The sequence below is a fragment of the Cebidichthys violaceus genome, unplaced genomic scaffold (assembly GCF_023349555.1).
Source record: "Cebidichthys violaceus isolate CVI_PGR_0920_01 unplaced genomic scaffold, fCebVio1.0.p SCAF_9, whole genome shotgun sequence".
Taxonomy (NCBI): domain Eukaryota; kingdom Metazoa; phylum Chordata; class Actinopteri; order Perciformes; family Stichaeidae; genus Cebidichthys; species Cebidichthys violaceus.
In genome coordinates, this window is record NW_027176975.1 from 8,105,419 (window position 1) to 8,118,797 (window position 13,379).

The 13,379-nt window shown below is 40.7% G+C and overlaps 2 protein-coding genes across 2 annotated transcripts; one reads left to right on the plus strand and one right to left on the minus strand.

The window, feature by feature from the left end:
* On the minus strand, window positions 1–8,653 carry ube3b (ubiquitin protein ligase E3B). Its single transcript, XM_068703707.1, has 27 exons — window positions 8,253–8,653; window positions 7,926–8,094; window positions 7,667–7,784; window positions 7,451–7,510; window positions 7,254–7,358; window positions 7,075–7,171; window positions 6,885–6,970; window positions 6,674–6,756; window positions 6,418–6,523; window positions 6,204–6,324; window positions 5,918–6,095; window positions 5,587–5,753; window positions 5,308–5,475; window positions 5,039–5,210; window positions 4,828–4,946; window positions 4,635–4,749; window positions 4,431–4,530; window positions 4,235–4,354; window positions 3,948–4,124; window positions 3,741–3,851; window positions 3,518–3,655; window positions 3,355–3,420; window positions 3,213–3,271; window positions 2,912–3,094; window positions 2,572–2,683; window positions 2,339–2,431; window positions 1–2,245 (listed from the first exon to the last, which is right to left on the minus strand). Exons 2-27 carry the CDS (start codon window positions 8,084–8,086, stop codon window positions 2,054–2,056), a joined length of 3,207 nt encoding a protein of 1,068 aa, XP_068559808.1. The 5' UTR covers window positions 8,087–8,094; window positions 8,253–8,653; the 3' UTR covers window positions 1–2,053.
* A 387-nt stretch (window positions 8,654–9,040) lies between these two features.
* On the plus strand, window positions 9,041–13,044 carry kctd10 (potassium channel tetramerization domain containing 10). Its single transcript, XM_068704091.1, has 7 exons — window positions 9,041–9,129; window positions 9,961–10,174; window positions 10,281–10,450; window positions 11,061–11,147; window positions 11,247–11,299; window positions 11,415–11,610; window positions 11,742–13,044. The coding sequence occupies exons 1-7, from the start codon at window positions 9,127–9,129 to the stop codon at window positions 11,958–11,960; spliced, it is 942 nt and encodes a 313-aa protein (XP_068560192.1). The 5' UTR covers window positions 9,041–9,126; the 3' UTR covers window positions 11,961–13,044.
* Window positions 13,045–13,379: the final 335 nt, after the last annotated feature.

Genomic DNA, 13,379 nt, shown 5'->3' on the forward strand with positions numbered 1-13,379 from the left:
AACATTTTCAGGGTCATTTTTATTAGTTTTGTACTAAAAGAGCGGATAGTCAACGGTCAGCATCAGCAGTCCACCGGTACACTTAAAGTCTAGCCTACTCTTGACATCATTTTAAAATCAGATGAGCGACCTCATCACGGGACAGACAAGCTTTTGAGGTAACTTTCATCTCTCTTGCACACTAACACACACTCAAGTGTAGCATCGTTTAAATCCATCTGCAGTGTTTCCACTTCTTGCTGGAATAAATTAGGAGGAGGAGAGCTGGAGCAAGATCTTCCTGACTGATTTGTCTGATCAGAAATTAGTTTGATCTCATTAGTATTCTGCAGGTAAATTCAATACGACCAGTGTTACATATCATTTCATCACAAGTTAATTGCCATGAGATTACTAGTTAGAATCATGGCAATAATGACCAGTTTGCCCTATAGCTTGTGTTACTTATTAACAAGTATCCATACTCATTCATGACAGAAAACATTTTTTTGCATAATAAAGAACTTGTTAAAGATTTGATTTTTACTATTTAACCCTTTCTTTGGAAGTTGCAGTCCTCTTTCTGGTAAATGACTCACTTCCTTGACTATATGATCTAATTGAACCCTGTGTTAAGTAATATTTAAGCTGATAAGGTAACATTCCCCCTTGTGTCCCTTTCTGCAACATTTCTATCCAAGGGAACATAAAATCAAGCAAGAAACCAGTCCATGACATCATGTTGAGAGGTTTTTAAACCCCAAATTCGTTTTCCACATGGCTCAAAAAGTCCACAGAGATCGGAGGGCATCGTATTAAACCCTCCTCGGTTGTTGATGTTGTTGTTGTTGCAATGGTAGTGGTTGGGTTTCTGCGCTTTTTTTGTTGGTAGAAGTAGAGAATAAGTCCAGGTACATAGCCCCCGTTTCTATGGCTTGTTTCCGATATACGTGGTTATTGGTTACATGTGAGAGCAAAGTGGGGTGGCAATATATGAGGCACTCAGCGTTATTCAAAAGGTGTTGTGAGAAATCTTCAGTTTTACTAGTATTAAGTATGAAGACTAACATCATTGATTAACTTTACTTTTCATTTTTTGGAGTGACAAGGTCAAGCACAGATGTGTGACAATGAACTGCTGTGTCTGATTACTGGGCAGGTACAATCTAGTGCCCGAACCTTTCCAGTTCCTTTTTTACTCAAAAGTTAAAAAAAATTTAAAAAAAATAAATAAAATTTAAAAAAAGCTACTGCAAGGACATCTTTTCTAAATCAAACAACAGCAAGAACATTTTATTTTTCTTGTCAAGAACCACTGCTGCTTCACCAGAACTGAGGCAGATTTTTTAAATGAGTAAAACCAGCATCTCCCTCAGGTGACTGCAGCGTCTTTTAGTGGGGAGAAATGGAGTGAGGTCAAAATGATTTTCCTCAAAATGGGACATAATGTAATCAACACAGGATCACTGCTGTGAGCCACTCCTTCATGGAGGTTGAACACAAGACATTGATTTGTCTTCCATTTATAAAAGATGCATTATGTTCAGCAGAACATTTTAAGACTCATCCAATATCAGCTAAAAGTTGCTTGGATAATGGGGTCCAAGCTTGTAAGTATATTAACAACCCATCGCTTGAGTCCACCACGTGTATAATGGTTTGCATTGCATCTGTATTGCTTTCCAGTTTGCTTAAAATGGGAGTGTTAGATCCGAGCGTGATTCTGTTAAGCCTGAGAATGAGAGTTCTAGCCACTGTATATCTGTATTTCATCAAGTTAAATACACAACATATTGAATTTTTGGGAGTGGCAAAAGGGAGATGCTAAAAATTGGATTGTGCTGCAGAAACAGCATCCCCTTTGATTTAGGAGAGTGGGCTGACGTAGAGCAGAGCTCGTCCAGTTTTAAAAAGACACCAAAAGGAGAGTCCTTGTAGGTCCTTCATTGTTCCCCTTTTGTTTCGGTGATCCCCCTTTGACTTGACAGGCTCCAGTCCAGGTATGTCGAGCCTCTTGCTCGGCTCAGGCTGCTGAACACAAGCCTCCTGCGAAGATTGTCCTGATGCATTTGAGTTAGGAGAGCTCAAAACCTGTGTTCATACTGATAGCGTAGCGCAGCTTGTCACGCAAGATGCTCTTCTTGCTGTAATTGGGCAACTTGAGCAGGTTAAAGCATGTTGATGAAGTGGGAAGTCGACCACCAGGCTCCTTCTTGCGGATTGTGAAAAAGCCCCTAAGAACACTGCCAAGGGTGTCTCCGGTGTCCTAGACACAGGAAATGCTCCATTAGTACAAACGTAACACATGGATGCCTCACAGCTTTTAAGCCTCATCCATTTGCTCCTTTCCTATTCCTACCTGATCATCCGAAACTTCCACACAACGGATGGAGAAAGGTGGTTTGAGGTAGGCAAAACCTAGAAGAGGCGGCCTGGAGCAGCTGGTAACAAACTGTAAAACACACAGGACTAAATGAGACAATAGTAAAGCACTTGTGGGTAGAAATTAACAGCTTTTGGCTGTGAGATTTACAATTCAATTCAATTTGCATAGCAGAAAATCACAAATCTGCCTCAGAGGAAACACTTTACTTTAAGGAACATAGCCCTCTCGTCAGCAGTGAAGTCACTGGACAGGATGTCCCACAGCCAGATGATGACACGATGGCTGCTGTGAAAACCTCCGTAGTAGACCGTATGCTTCCTGAGAAAGAGCAGCGAAGACAACAATGATGAGCATCTCTGTGCACAGGAAGCAGAGATGAAGGAAAAAGCACCTCTAACAAAGTGTTTGGATTGAGGAAACTTCTTAATTAACAGAACAGTTCTGCTAAATTTGGGACACGTTTTCTGAGGAGACTGTTGTAGTGGCACAGCAAGTAAAGAAGAAGAATTTAGTCTGCTCATTAAAGATGTCTGAAATGTCACCTACTTGAGGTCATCGAGATCAATCTCTGCATTGTCTCCCGACACAAGACGTTGAACCTCAGGCGTGGAAAACATGTGCAGCCACTCCGGGTTAATAATGCTGCGGAAGCCCCGGATGAAAGCGGCAGTTTGCTCCTTAATCTGCGTGTGCATCCGGAAGTGAGCCATGAGGTGGATGTAGCTGATCCTGCAGGAAATGGAAGAGTTTAGGTCAGCATTAGACAGTATAGAGTACACAACAATCAGAAACATTTAAAATTTTAAAAGAGTCAGTTATTTCTTGGAATGGATATGAATTTACATACTTGTTTTCGTTGGTGACTTGCATGGTTTTCCCCCCAGGTATCAACTCATGACAGACAAGCTGTACGGGAACATACAAAGTAGCTTATGAATTTCATGTATTTAACTACACTGTATCATGTCTTCCACACTGTCTGTTCATACCTGGCCCATAACATCCTCATCATAGGATAACGACAGTCCTAGATCCCCTACATCTCCATCGTAGCGCTGAAGAAAAAACAAATAAAAATGAAGGATGTGAGATAAATATTAAAATGGGATAAATTAATGACAAACAATTTCTCCAAGTGTAATTCTAGCCGACCTTGATGGAAGTGAGGTTCTTGTAGAACTCAGAGTCCAGCGAGGGCAGCTCGTCGATGGAGCTGTAGAAAGTGCTGTGATGGTGACCCAAGACTTGACTGAGGAAGAAGGTGGCAAAAGGGACGTCCACAACGATGCCCTGAGCATACAGAAGTTACACATTAGCCGAAGATTACCCAAAACAGTGATCAGAGTAAGAACCACAAATGAATCAACAAACATACCTCATATATGGCTTTCCCGAGCATCTTCCCCACAAACTCAAACAGCTGCAAATGGTTCTCATGGATGTAAGATGTTGGTGAAGGATACAGCCGTTCATTTCCACTCGTAGTCTACAGAGCATAAAAATCATACAGAGCAGTAAAATCAATGTGCGCAGCAGTGGTGTGATGCTTAAAAAAAAAAAGCTTTATATCTGCCTGGCTTACCTTGAAAAGGTTGAGAGCAGGATTGAACACTTTCTTAATGATCTCCTCTAGAAACTCTTTGAACACACCATCCTGATCGATACCAGCCTCGTCTACTCCCAGATCGTTGACAAACTTGACACGAATGACGCCTTTAATGGAATTTGGCGGTAATCTGCGGAGCTGGTCATATCCATCCTTGGACAGAGAAATAAAACGTGTTATTACAGAAGAACTCGCATGGACATTTTTGCTCTCCTTAAATTTTTATTTTTTTTTTAAATCTATCTGAGCTGATGACTCCATACCTCCAACATCCGTGAGCGACGAATGGTAATATGGGTGACATGTGGTGAAGCAGAGCTTGTTTCTACCAATCCTAAACTTTCTTTCTCCTTTGTAACGATGTTCCTGAACAGCAGCACCCTCTAAAAGGAGAGGAAATGTAATTATAGAACTGAAAATACAAAAAATGACACAATGCAAAATGTCCTTTTTACTCACGTTTTTGTGTGGGATCACATGTGGGATGTACTGCAGTAAAAGCTGGGCTCTTTTCTTGCCTTTCTCCAGCTCTTGGAACAACAGGCTGGGCTTCAGGTCCCTGAACGCAACACCACAGAGATGTAAAGGTGAGCTTTAACTGTGATCACTAAGCTTAAACAGAAGTGTTTAGGTTATGAACAACTATTCAGTGTTTGTATTTACTTGCGTAGCCAGTGGTCATCCGGAGAGAATCGTCTCCTGCAGTCTCGCTCATAAAGCACCATCAACCAGCCATGAACACTGTGGAACAACTCCAGTTTCTCTCCCTTTGCATTTTCTATTAGATACAAAACAGCTTTTTTCAGTAAAACCCATTCATCATAACTGTCAAGATTCAGTGACGTCACACACTCACCTAAGATGCCATCCCACACCATCTTGTACACAAATGTGTTCAGAAATGAAGAGATGGTGATGAGTTCTTCGATCTTGAAAGATGTTTGTTCTTCATATACTTCAATGTCATCCAGGATTCTGTAACACATTAACAGTGTGTAAAAAAAGTTGCTCCTACATGAAGTAGTTCATGTACACCACAATAAAAAAAAATGAAATTATAAAATTACGTGATGAGGTGCCGTGAGCAGTCACAGAAGAGCATGAGCATAGCCAGGAGCTGCTTGGACTCTTCTGTGTCGTTGTTCAGACACTCCATGAAGAGTTTGAGGCCTCCCTGAGGACCGAGCTCACAGATGAAGGCCCAAAGTTTGGGCAAAAGGTCATCCAGATGTGTCAGACCTGCAGAGAATGTTAGACTTCCTCATGAACTTTCCTGGATGCTTCCAAAATACTGTATGTTTGTATGACATAAAAGATGTAAGATTCTGGAACTGACCGGTGAGTATCTGGAGTCGTATCTGCGTTAGTGTAGACAGAGCAGTCTGGTAGAGCACACAGATGCTGCACACCTTCTGAACCTCAGCTGAGTCGACTCGCTTCCCGCCGACTGGTTTCAGGATGTTCCGTACAGAAGCCGACTTCTGAAATGCACGCTTGAAGAGGTCTGTCAGAAAACAGACACAACATACCGGGGATGCAAAGGACCGTCAAGGACCTCTTTAAACCTTTTAAAATGTTCTTGAAATGTTAGAATAGGGTTGAGTTAATAACTCACTTTTAACTGGTAGATTGTTTTGTGAGGTGCTAGGCTGCGGTGGTGGAGGAGTGGGCTCCTGACTCTCCAGCTTTTTAGAGAGGACGTCACTGAAGAGCGTCCGAATGACAGAAACACCCCACAGGTACTGAAGCTGTTTAGTGACCAGCGGCATTGACTCATTCAGACTACAGAGAACGGCAGAGAGAGGAGACAAATTCAGAGAGAAATACCTGGCATTGAATTAAATTCAAACGTTAACTTTTGCATTTAAAGGGCTTCAGACCTTTCCTCTGATTGTATATTTTGGGTCTCCTGGGAACCCCTTTTCTATATCAAGTATTTCACTGACCCGTAGTCTACAGTTTGGGAGAACCAGCCCAGGACAGGGTGCCAGTGGGTAAGGTTGGACTTCTTTTGGGATACATATCTCTGGCAGTAAGACAGCATGTCAATCAGGTCCTTCACAAAATGATTGGCCTCCTCTTCAAGGACTTTCTCAGTAAGGTAGCCCAAGTGAATCAGGTTGCCTATCAAACAGGAAAAAGATGTAGTTGGCAATGGTAAAATGAACAGTCCACTGGACACACAATGATTCTCTCCGTGCACAACTAGATCGCATCAATGCACATATTTACCAAGTAAGCAGAGTGTGTGGCTTCCCTCGAGACACACGCAGATGTCCAAACATTGTTCTTCCCGGCTGAGAAACAGAATGAACTTGCGCAGCAAGTCATGCGTCTGAATGGACGCCATACACTGTTGAGAAAGACCAGATATTCTAACCTACTCTCTAACAGTACAAATTAGTATTATGCAACAACAACACGTGCTATGCGACGGGGCTTTTACCTCTGGAGTAAGCACGCTGAGGTGGGATACGACGGCTGGAACCGACATGATGTGAAGTAGGAATGATCTTAGTAGGTTATCAGAGAAGTGAGCAGCAATGACTGGCCTGGAAAATAAAAACACAGAAAACACAAAGCTAACTGGATGTAACAGAATTGGAGACAACACGTCTCCTCCACTTCATGTATTAAAAATGGAATATCAATTTCCTTTTGAATAGCAATTATAACCACCAAATTACCAGCTCCCAGCTCACCTTAATGACAAAGAGAAGACAGCTGTTAGAGTGCCTTTGGAGAGAGATGGTTTAGAACGAGCCAAGCCATTAGTCAGCAAGATCTAAAACAGAAAAGTGAAGATGAGATACAATGTGCATTTGTATTAATACGATAAGAAGAAAGAAGGTGTCACAATTCTTCATTGAATCTCTTGATGAAACTGAAAAGGTATGAGCTTTACAACTGAACCTGCAGTATTGAATAGAATCCCTTTTGATTTAGATGGCCCATGATATTTTCACAAATCCTCGTCAAAGCGGGTCTGAGAGCTTCTCCTGAAATAATGAGGGGGAAGTATTGTGTTTTATTGCAGAAAGCATGTCCTGCAATAACAAAAGATATGTTTATAATAACGACATCAGCTTGACTTAAGACTCACCTTTCCCTCTGACTATCCGCCAGGTGGAAGTGTCCGTGAAGGTCACCAGCACGGAGAGGTAAAGCATTACCAACTTATTGTCCTGAAGAATGTCAGGCTGCGTACAACAAAACAGACAGTAAAATGTACAATTAAAGTCAGGAAAAACTAATATTAACACATGTCAAATCCAGACTAACCTTTAAATGTTTCAGTAGTTGACAGCAGGTCCACAGCACATCTTTAATCTGTTTGAGCCAGGGAATGGTGAGGTCTTTGGTGAGAGCCAAGGAAACATACCAGACCTGGGGGCCAAATGTGAGATCAGTCGCTGAGACAAAACATCTGTTTTAAAGACTGTTTGGTATGTGGTTGGTAAAAGTATATGCACACTCACTTTAGGTTCATTTTCAACCTCCATGCTGGCAAGGATTGCACGACAGAGCTTCTCGAACCTCTGTACAATGTGAAAAAGAGTTTAAACTGTTATGTTCTATGTAGTCTCCACAAAGGTAAGCAAACAACATTATTATGAAAGTGAACTAACTTGTACTTCTTGTGTACTATTGATTGTTTTTAACGTATTGGCCTCAACAGCAGAGCTGCAACTCACCATCTTATCCTCTTGGCGATACACGAAAAGTAATTTCCTAGCAATTTTGAAAATTGAAAGTGCATTTCTTTTTGATGTCCCGGTTTCAGAAGCTTGAAAATAGTCATCAACCTCTTTCCTGGTGAGACAACAGACATTATTATTATTGAGCCAACAATTGCATGAACATGATGAAACCAAATATTTATTATTTTACTAATGATGGTCATGGCAAACATAGGTGACTAGTAAATCTGCAAGAAATAAGATTAGAGACTACCGTATTTGCTTCTGGAGTCTGCAGCGACAGAGAAATCTCCTGACCAGGGCTTGGATGTGGGTTGCTGATTTCTCCTTGTCCTTCTGTCCTTTCCTTTCCTCCCTGGCCTGCCTGGCTTTGTCCAGAAACTCGGACTTGGAGCTTTGCGGTACACTAAACATTGTGCACCCTGGAAAAGAAGCATTTAACAAAATGTCCATACACTGATCATCCGCACGACTGTATTGATTGTAGTGACAGAGTACATATCTGCGCTTTATAAATAGTATGACTGTGATCATGTAGCATCCCAACAACTGAACATCATCGCATTTTGAGTGAACTTACGTGCGATTTTCCTCAAATGGAAATTTTGTCTGGCCTGTAGGCTCAACTGGCGCTATACCTCTTCAGTCATTTGGTTGTGTTTGAGATCCGAGCAGGACGAAAGCAAAACGAAAGATGAAGACTAACTTGCCATCTTTGGAGCAGTGGACGACACGGGAAAGATGGAGCTGGGTTAGTTAGCACACAGGGCTAGTTCGCCGCTGGTCGACTTGATACTCTCCCACGGATAATCTTTTCACATCCATTCAGCGATATTTATCGTCATGGTGGTGTTAGGGTTGAGTTTGTATCAATGACAACCTGAAAAACACGGTGGACATACTGTTTCGAAATGTAAACAATGAGAGGAGGTCCGTACATTGACTGCGGCCATTAATCCCTTGTGTCGCACTAAATGCGTCCGGGTAGTGTTTGTCTTGATTTATAAATCGTTATATGAGAGTGTTTATCAATAGAAGGTCTCATTTAAAGCAAGCTATCTTTGTTCGTGTTGTTACAAAACAACTTTGTAATGTCGCTATTGGATAAAGGTCTCGTCCCAGCAGCTGAGTGAGTGGCGGGGGGACTGTTATCACTGTTACTCCTTTAACAGCGGAAATGTGGAGACTAATATAATTAAAGCGATGTTCTTCAATATGTTAATTAAAGGTAGTGTGACAAAAAGTGGGCTCACGTGGAGTGTTTCATGGCGTCTTATTTCACCTCTGCTTGAACACTCTGTAACGTTTAACAACATAATGTTAACTGTCCCTTTAAACAGGGCAGGGGAACGTGGACGTCATTCTTTATAACTGCGCAGCGTCGGACCGGAAGGAAGTGGGTGTTAGCTGACTGACGTTAGCAAGCTACAGTTATAAAGTCTGCTGCGGGTTCTATGGTAAATGTTCTTCTGTTTTTATAATAATCAAAATACAAGCCAGTTAATAACGTTACGTAGAGATGTCCAAACAGTCAGTATCATAATATCTGTATGTTTTGCCAGATTTGTGATACTATTGATAACTTCAGTTGATGCTAACTAGTTAGCTAGCTCATTAGCAGTGCTAGCTAAAATCTAATTACTACTTAGTGTTACTAGATTTAGGGATGCGGTTCAGTGTTTTACGGTACACAGAGGGGAAAAGCCGTGAACAGTCGTTCAACCGTAATAACGCTTGTTATTTGCGTTTTGATAAAGGGTACCAGCCGCATAGTAAAAGTCTGTAGACTGTAACGTTAATGCTGTCTTTGAATTTTCTCTTTACTTTTAAAGCTTTTTCGCAGCATGAACATAAGTACAAACGAAAAGAAAAATGTTTCTTACAAGTTTGAAAGACACCAGGACATATAGCTACAGTTGTTTTGTTTATTATTGACATATTGCGAATAAACTTCTGTAATTATTTGATGGAAAAACACGTTGTTTTATAGATCTTTCGTGCGAAACATATTTCCAGTAATAAAAGTATTGCCCCAGCCTTGATGACATTTATTTACTATCGACAATGTCTTGAAGCCCTGAAGTTTCAGAGTCCATCGTCGGCAATAAAACTCGAGTCAGAAATTGTTACATTTATTGGAATCATTTAGCAGATTAGAATAGCTATCTACATTAATATAGACCTGTGTGTTAAGAGTCTGTTTCCACTCAGTGCCCTGTACCAAGCTAATCCAGTGGCACACTAGCCCTGATTCAGGTGTCACTATATTTTACCTTTTTCTTTCCCAGGAAGAGATGTCAGGAGAGAGCGTGGTGAGCTCGGCAGTGCCAGCAGCTACAACCCGGACTACATCCTTCAAGGGATCCAGCCCCAGCTCTAAATATGTGAAATTGAATGTGGGTGGGGCACTGTACTACACTACAATGCAGACACTAACCAAACAGGACACGATGCTCAAAGCCATGTTCAGTGGCAGGATGGAGGTCCTCACAGACAGTGAAGGTGAGCTGTTGGGGGGGAAATGTTTAAATTATATGCAGGGCTTATGTCAGCCCTGCTCTGGCCACAATCTTTTACTAACTAATGTTTCACCATTTTATATCCAAAGGTTGGATTTTGATTGATCGCTGTGGGAAACATTTCGGCACAATCCTGAACTACCTTAGAGACGGGGCAGTGCCACTCCCAGACAGCCGACGGGAAACTGAGGAACTGCTCGCTGAGGCCAAGTATTATCTTGTCCAAGGCCTCGCTGATGAATGCACAGCTGCCCTGCAGGTACCTTCACCACATAGGGCTGTTAGCTAGGCTGAGCAATATATTAAAACTTCAGAATTTTTGTAAAATGAACTCCACAGAACAATTACTACAATTATTACTAAGTCCTATTTCTTTCCACCTAAAATGTAGAGTTTTCATTTAAGTGTTAATTAAATACGTTTTAAAGGTTTAAATCCAGTGAACTGCACTGTATATTAATACAGGATATAATATATATATATATATATATATATATATATATATATATATATATATATATATATATATATATATATATATATAAAGATCAATTTATCTGTTTATTTTGATATTAAACATTTATCCATGGTTAAGAAACATCCAATGTACCAAAATATAGGTGAAACTTATTATTGTTGTATTTATTTTTCTACTATTATGAAGAACATAAAATCTGTATGAAAATAGTTTCAAACCAATCTGCATAGAAAGTCTAAAAATCATAGAGGGTCAGTTTCATATCCTTCATTCTTTTTTGTTATTCTGTTCCACCAGGTGGCCTCGTTTCTCCTGTTATATTCTGAATGTTCCAGTTTTGCAGGTGGAATTTTTGTAATGGAAAAAATAAAAACTTTATTTTCTTGTACAGAACAAAGAAAGCTATGAACCCCTTTGTAAAGTGCCTCTGATGACATCATCTAAGGAGGAGCAGAAGCTGATTGCAACCTCAAATAAGGTAGGTTATTGGGGGTTTTTTACGCAACATGCTGAATTTCTCATGTTCAATATCAAGAGAAGTTGTAATTAAAAATGAGTAATTTTTCTGTCTTCGCAGCCTACTGTCAAACTGCTGTATAACCGAAGCAACAACAAATATTCATATACCAGGTGAGTTCTTTTCATCTGATATCAGGATGTCTAATTAAGAAAAAACATAATGTGGGGAAATCATAAAAGTTGGTTAAATAGATGACCGTCCTGTAACACTTTTTTTTCCCACCAGTAATTCTGATGACAACATGCTGAAAAATATTGAGCTGTTTGACAAGCTGTCACTGCGGTTCAACGGTCGAGTACTCTTCATCAAAGATGTGATCGGGGATGAGATCTGTTGTTGGTCGTTTTATGGCCAGGGGCGTAAGATTGCTGAAGTGTGCTGCACCTCCATTGTTTATGCCACAGAAAAGAAGCAGACAAAGGTATATAATATAACAATGTGTTTTGTTATATGACCACCCAGAACAGTTCTTTGGTCTTTTGTCAATATAGAGCCACAGTATGTTGTTTAAATATCTCTAATGTGTTGTGTAACACTCTACTACTCTGCTAGGTGGAGTTCCCTGAGGCACGAATCTATGAGGAGACCCTCAACATCCTCCTGTACGAGTCCCATGACGGGAGGGGTCCGGACAATGCCCTGCTGGAGGCAACAGGCGGCGCTGCAGGACGTTCTCATCATCTGGATGAGGACGAGGAGCGAGACCGAATTGAGCGAGTTCGTAGGATTCACATCAAACGACCCGATGACCGCACACACCACCACCAGTGACCTTTCTCCTTCGACCCGCCAGCCCGTGTCTCTGACCCTGGACAGTGTTTGCACCACGCTTGTGCCTTACATCACCCAGCGCCTTTCTATCTCACTCCCACTCTTATTTTACCAGCTGTTTCTCCAGGAGACTACGATGAGATGCGTGTCATACAACAGTGTGTCGTGGTGACGTGATTGTTGTTTGTTTGTATGTGTCATCTTCGTTGTGTGCTCTGACAGGCTGTAGTGTTTTGTTCTGTTTGTTGGCCATGATGACTTCTATCACTGTTTTCTGCTAGTGTGCAGGAACCCATAGACCTGAGTGTTTGCATTCAAAACTGCAGGTGACCACAGTTTTACCTGATCGTGTGACAACAAAGAGTATTGTCGGTATACATCAGTTATTTGAGGTCTTTACTACATTACAACCAGGAGAACAAGAATGATATCATGTTAGCAGCTAAAGATTAATGTACATAATGTTTGCCTCTCCTTACCATGGTTCTGACGGGTCCACTGTAAGGTCATCAGTGGATTAACCAGATGTTGTACACAATGGGGCCACATGGGGGCACTACTTTACTCTTAGAATATGTTACCATGGCTATTTTTGTAGCCTGTGGATTATAGCAAGTACATTTTTTTGAATTGTATTAATTTTTGATAGTTAAGATATCACAGGTGGGTACAACATTTCACTGTAGTGCTTCTGCCATATTTAGTTTTAACATGTATGCATTTTCCCTTCACTCCCATAAATGATCATTATTATTTTCAGTGGAGGGAACTTGAGCTGTGACCTGAGGTGTTAAATGTACTGGGGTGATTGAATGATGGATGCTGAGGTTGAAGTGAATGACTGTAACAGGAGATCTCCCGAGCAGGAAGGGAATCCTGTCTACAAGCTTCTAACAGGGAGAGAAATTAGACCTGTCCTTCATCCCCGCATTCATCGGAGAATGTATTGTTTGCACACGATAGGTTTTAGTTTAAATATGTCTAACAATCACAGTACTTTGTAGGTCTGTTGTACAGAAGTGAACATATATGTATGTTTTATATTTATACATACTTTATCACAAATAAATTTCTACAAATATTATTTTTTTCTGTTTTTAATTTGCTTATTCCCATTGTCAGTGGAAATACAAAACTATAACACATATGGCTTAATTTTGCGTATCAGAAATGCACATTCTTTAAAGCATTTTATGAGTTTAGTACATTAAAGTAGTTTTGTTTGATTTACAGTCCAGACACCGAATTATGTTAAAACTTGACGGTTTAATATTCTTTTGTGGAAAAGGCAAATTCATCATCGACTAATATGTACTGATAAGAAACTTGCTGTACAACAAAGCAAGCTCATCCAGGGTTTCTAAAGTGCTTCTGGTCAGGTGTGTTTCCTTTAGACATGTTGATCTCCCCTCAGGGGTC

Coding starts and splice junctions, on each gene's coding strand:
- ube3b (XM_068703707.1), bottom strand. CDS start 8,086: ATGTTTAGTGTACCGCAAAGCTCCAAGTCCGAGTTTCTGGACAAAGCC. Junction 5,476..5,586: donor AAACAATCTACCAGTTAAAA/GTGAGTTATTAA, acceptor GTTTTCTGACAG/ACCTCTTCAAGCGTGCATTT. Junction 4,125..4,234: donor GTCGCTCACGGATGTTGGAG/GTATGGAGTCAT, acceptor TCTCTGTCCAAG/GATGGATATGACCAGCTCCG.
- kctd10 (XM_068704091.1), top strand. Junction 10,451..11,060: donor AATGCACAGCTGCCCTGCAG/GTACCTTCACCA, acceptor TTTCTTGTACAG/AACAAAGAAAGCTATGAACC. Junction 11,611..11,741: donor CAGAAAAGAAGCAGACAAAG/GTATATAATATA, acceptor CTACTCTGCTAG/GTGGAGTTCCCTGAGGCACG.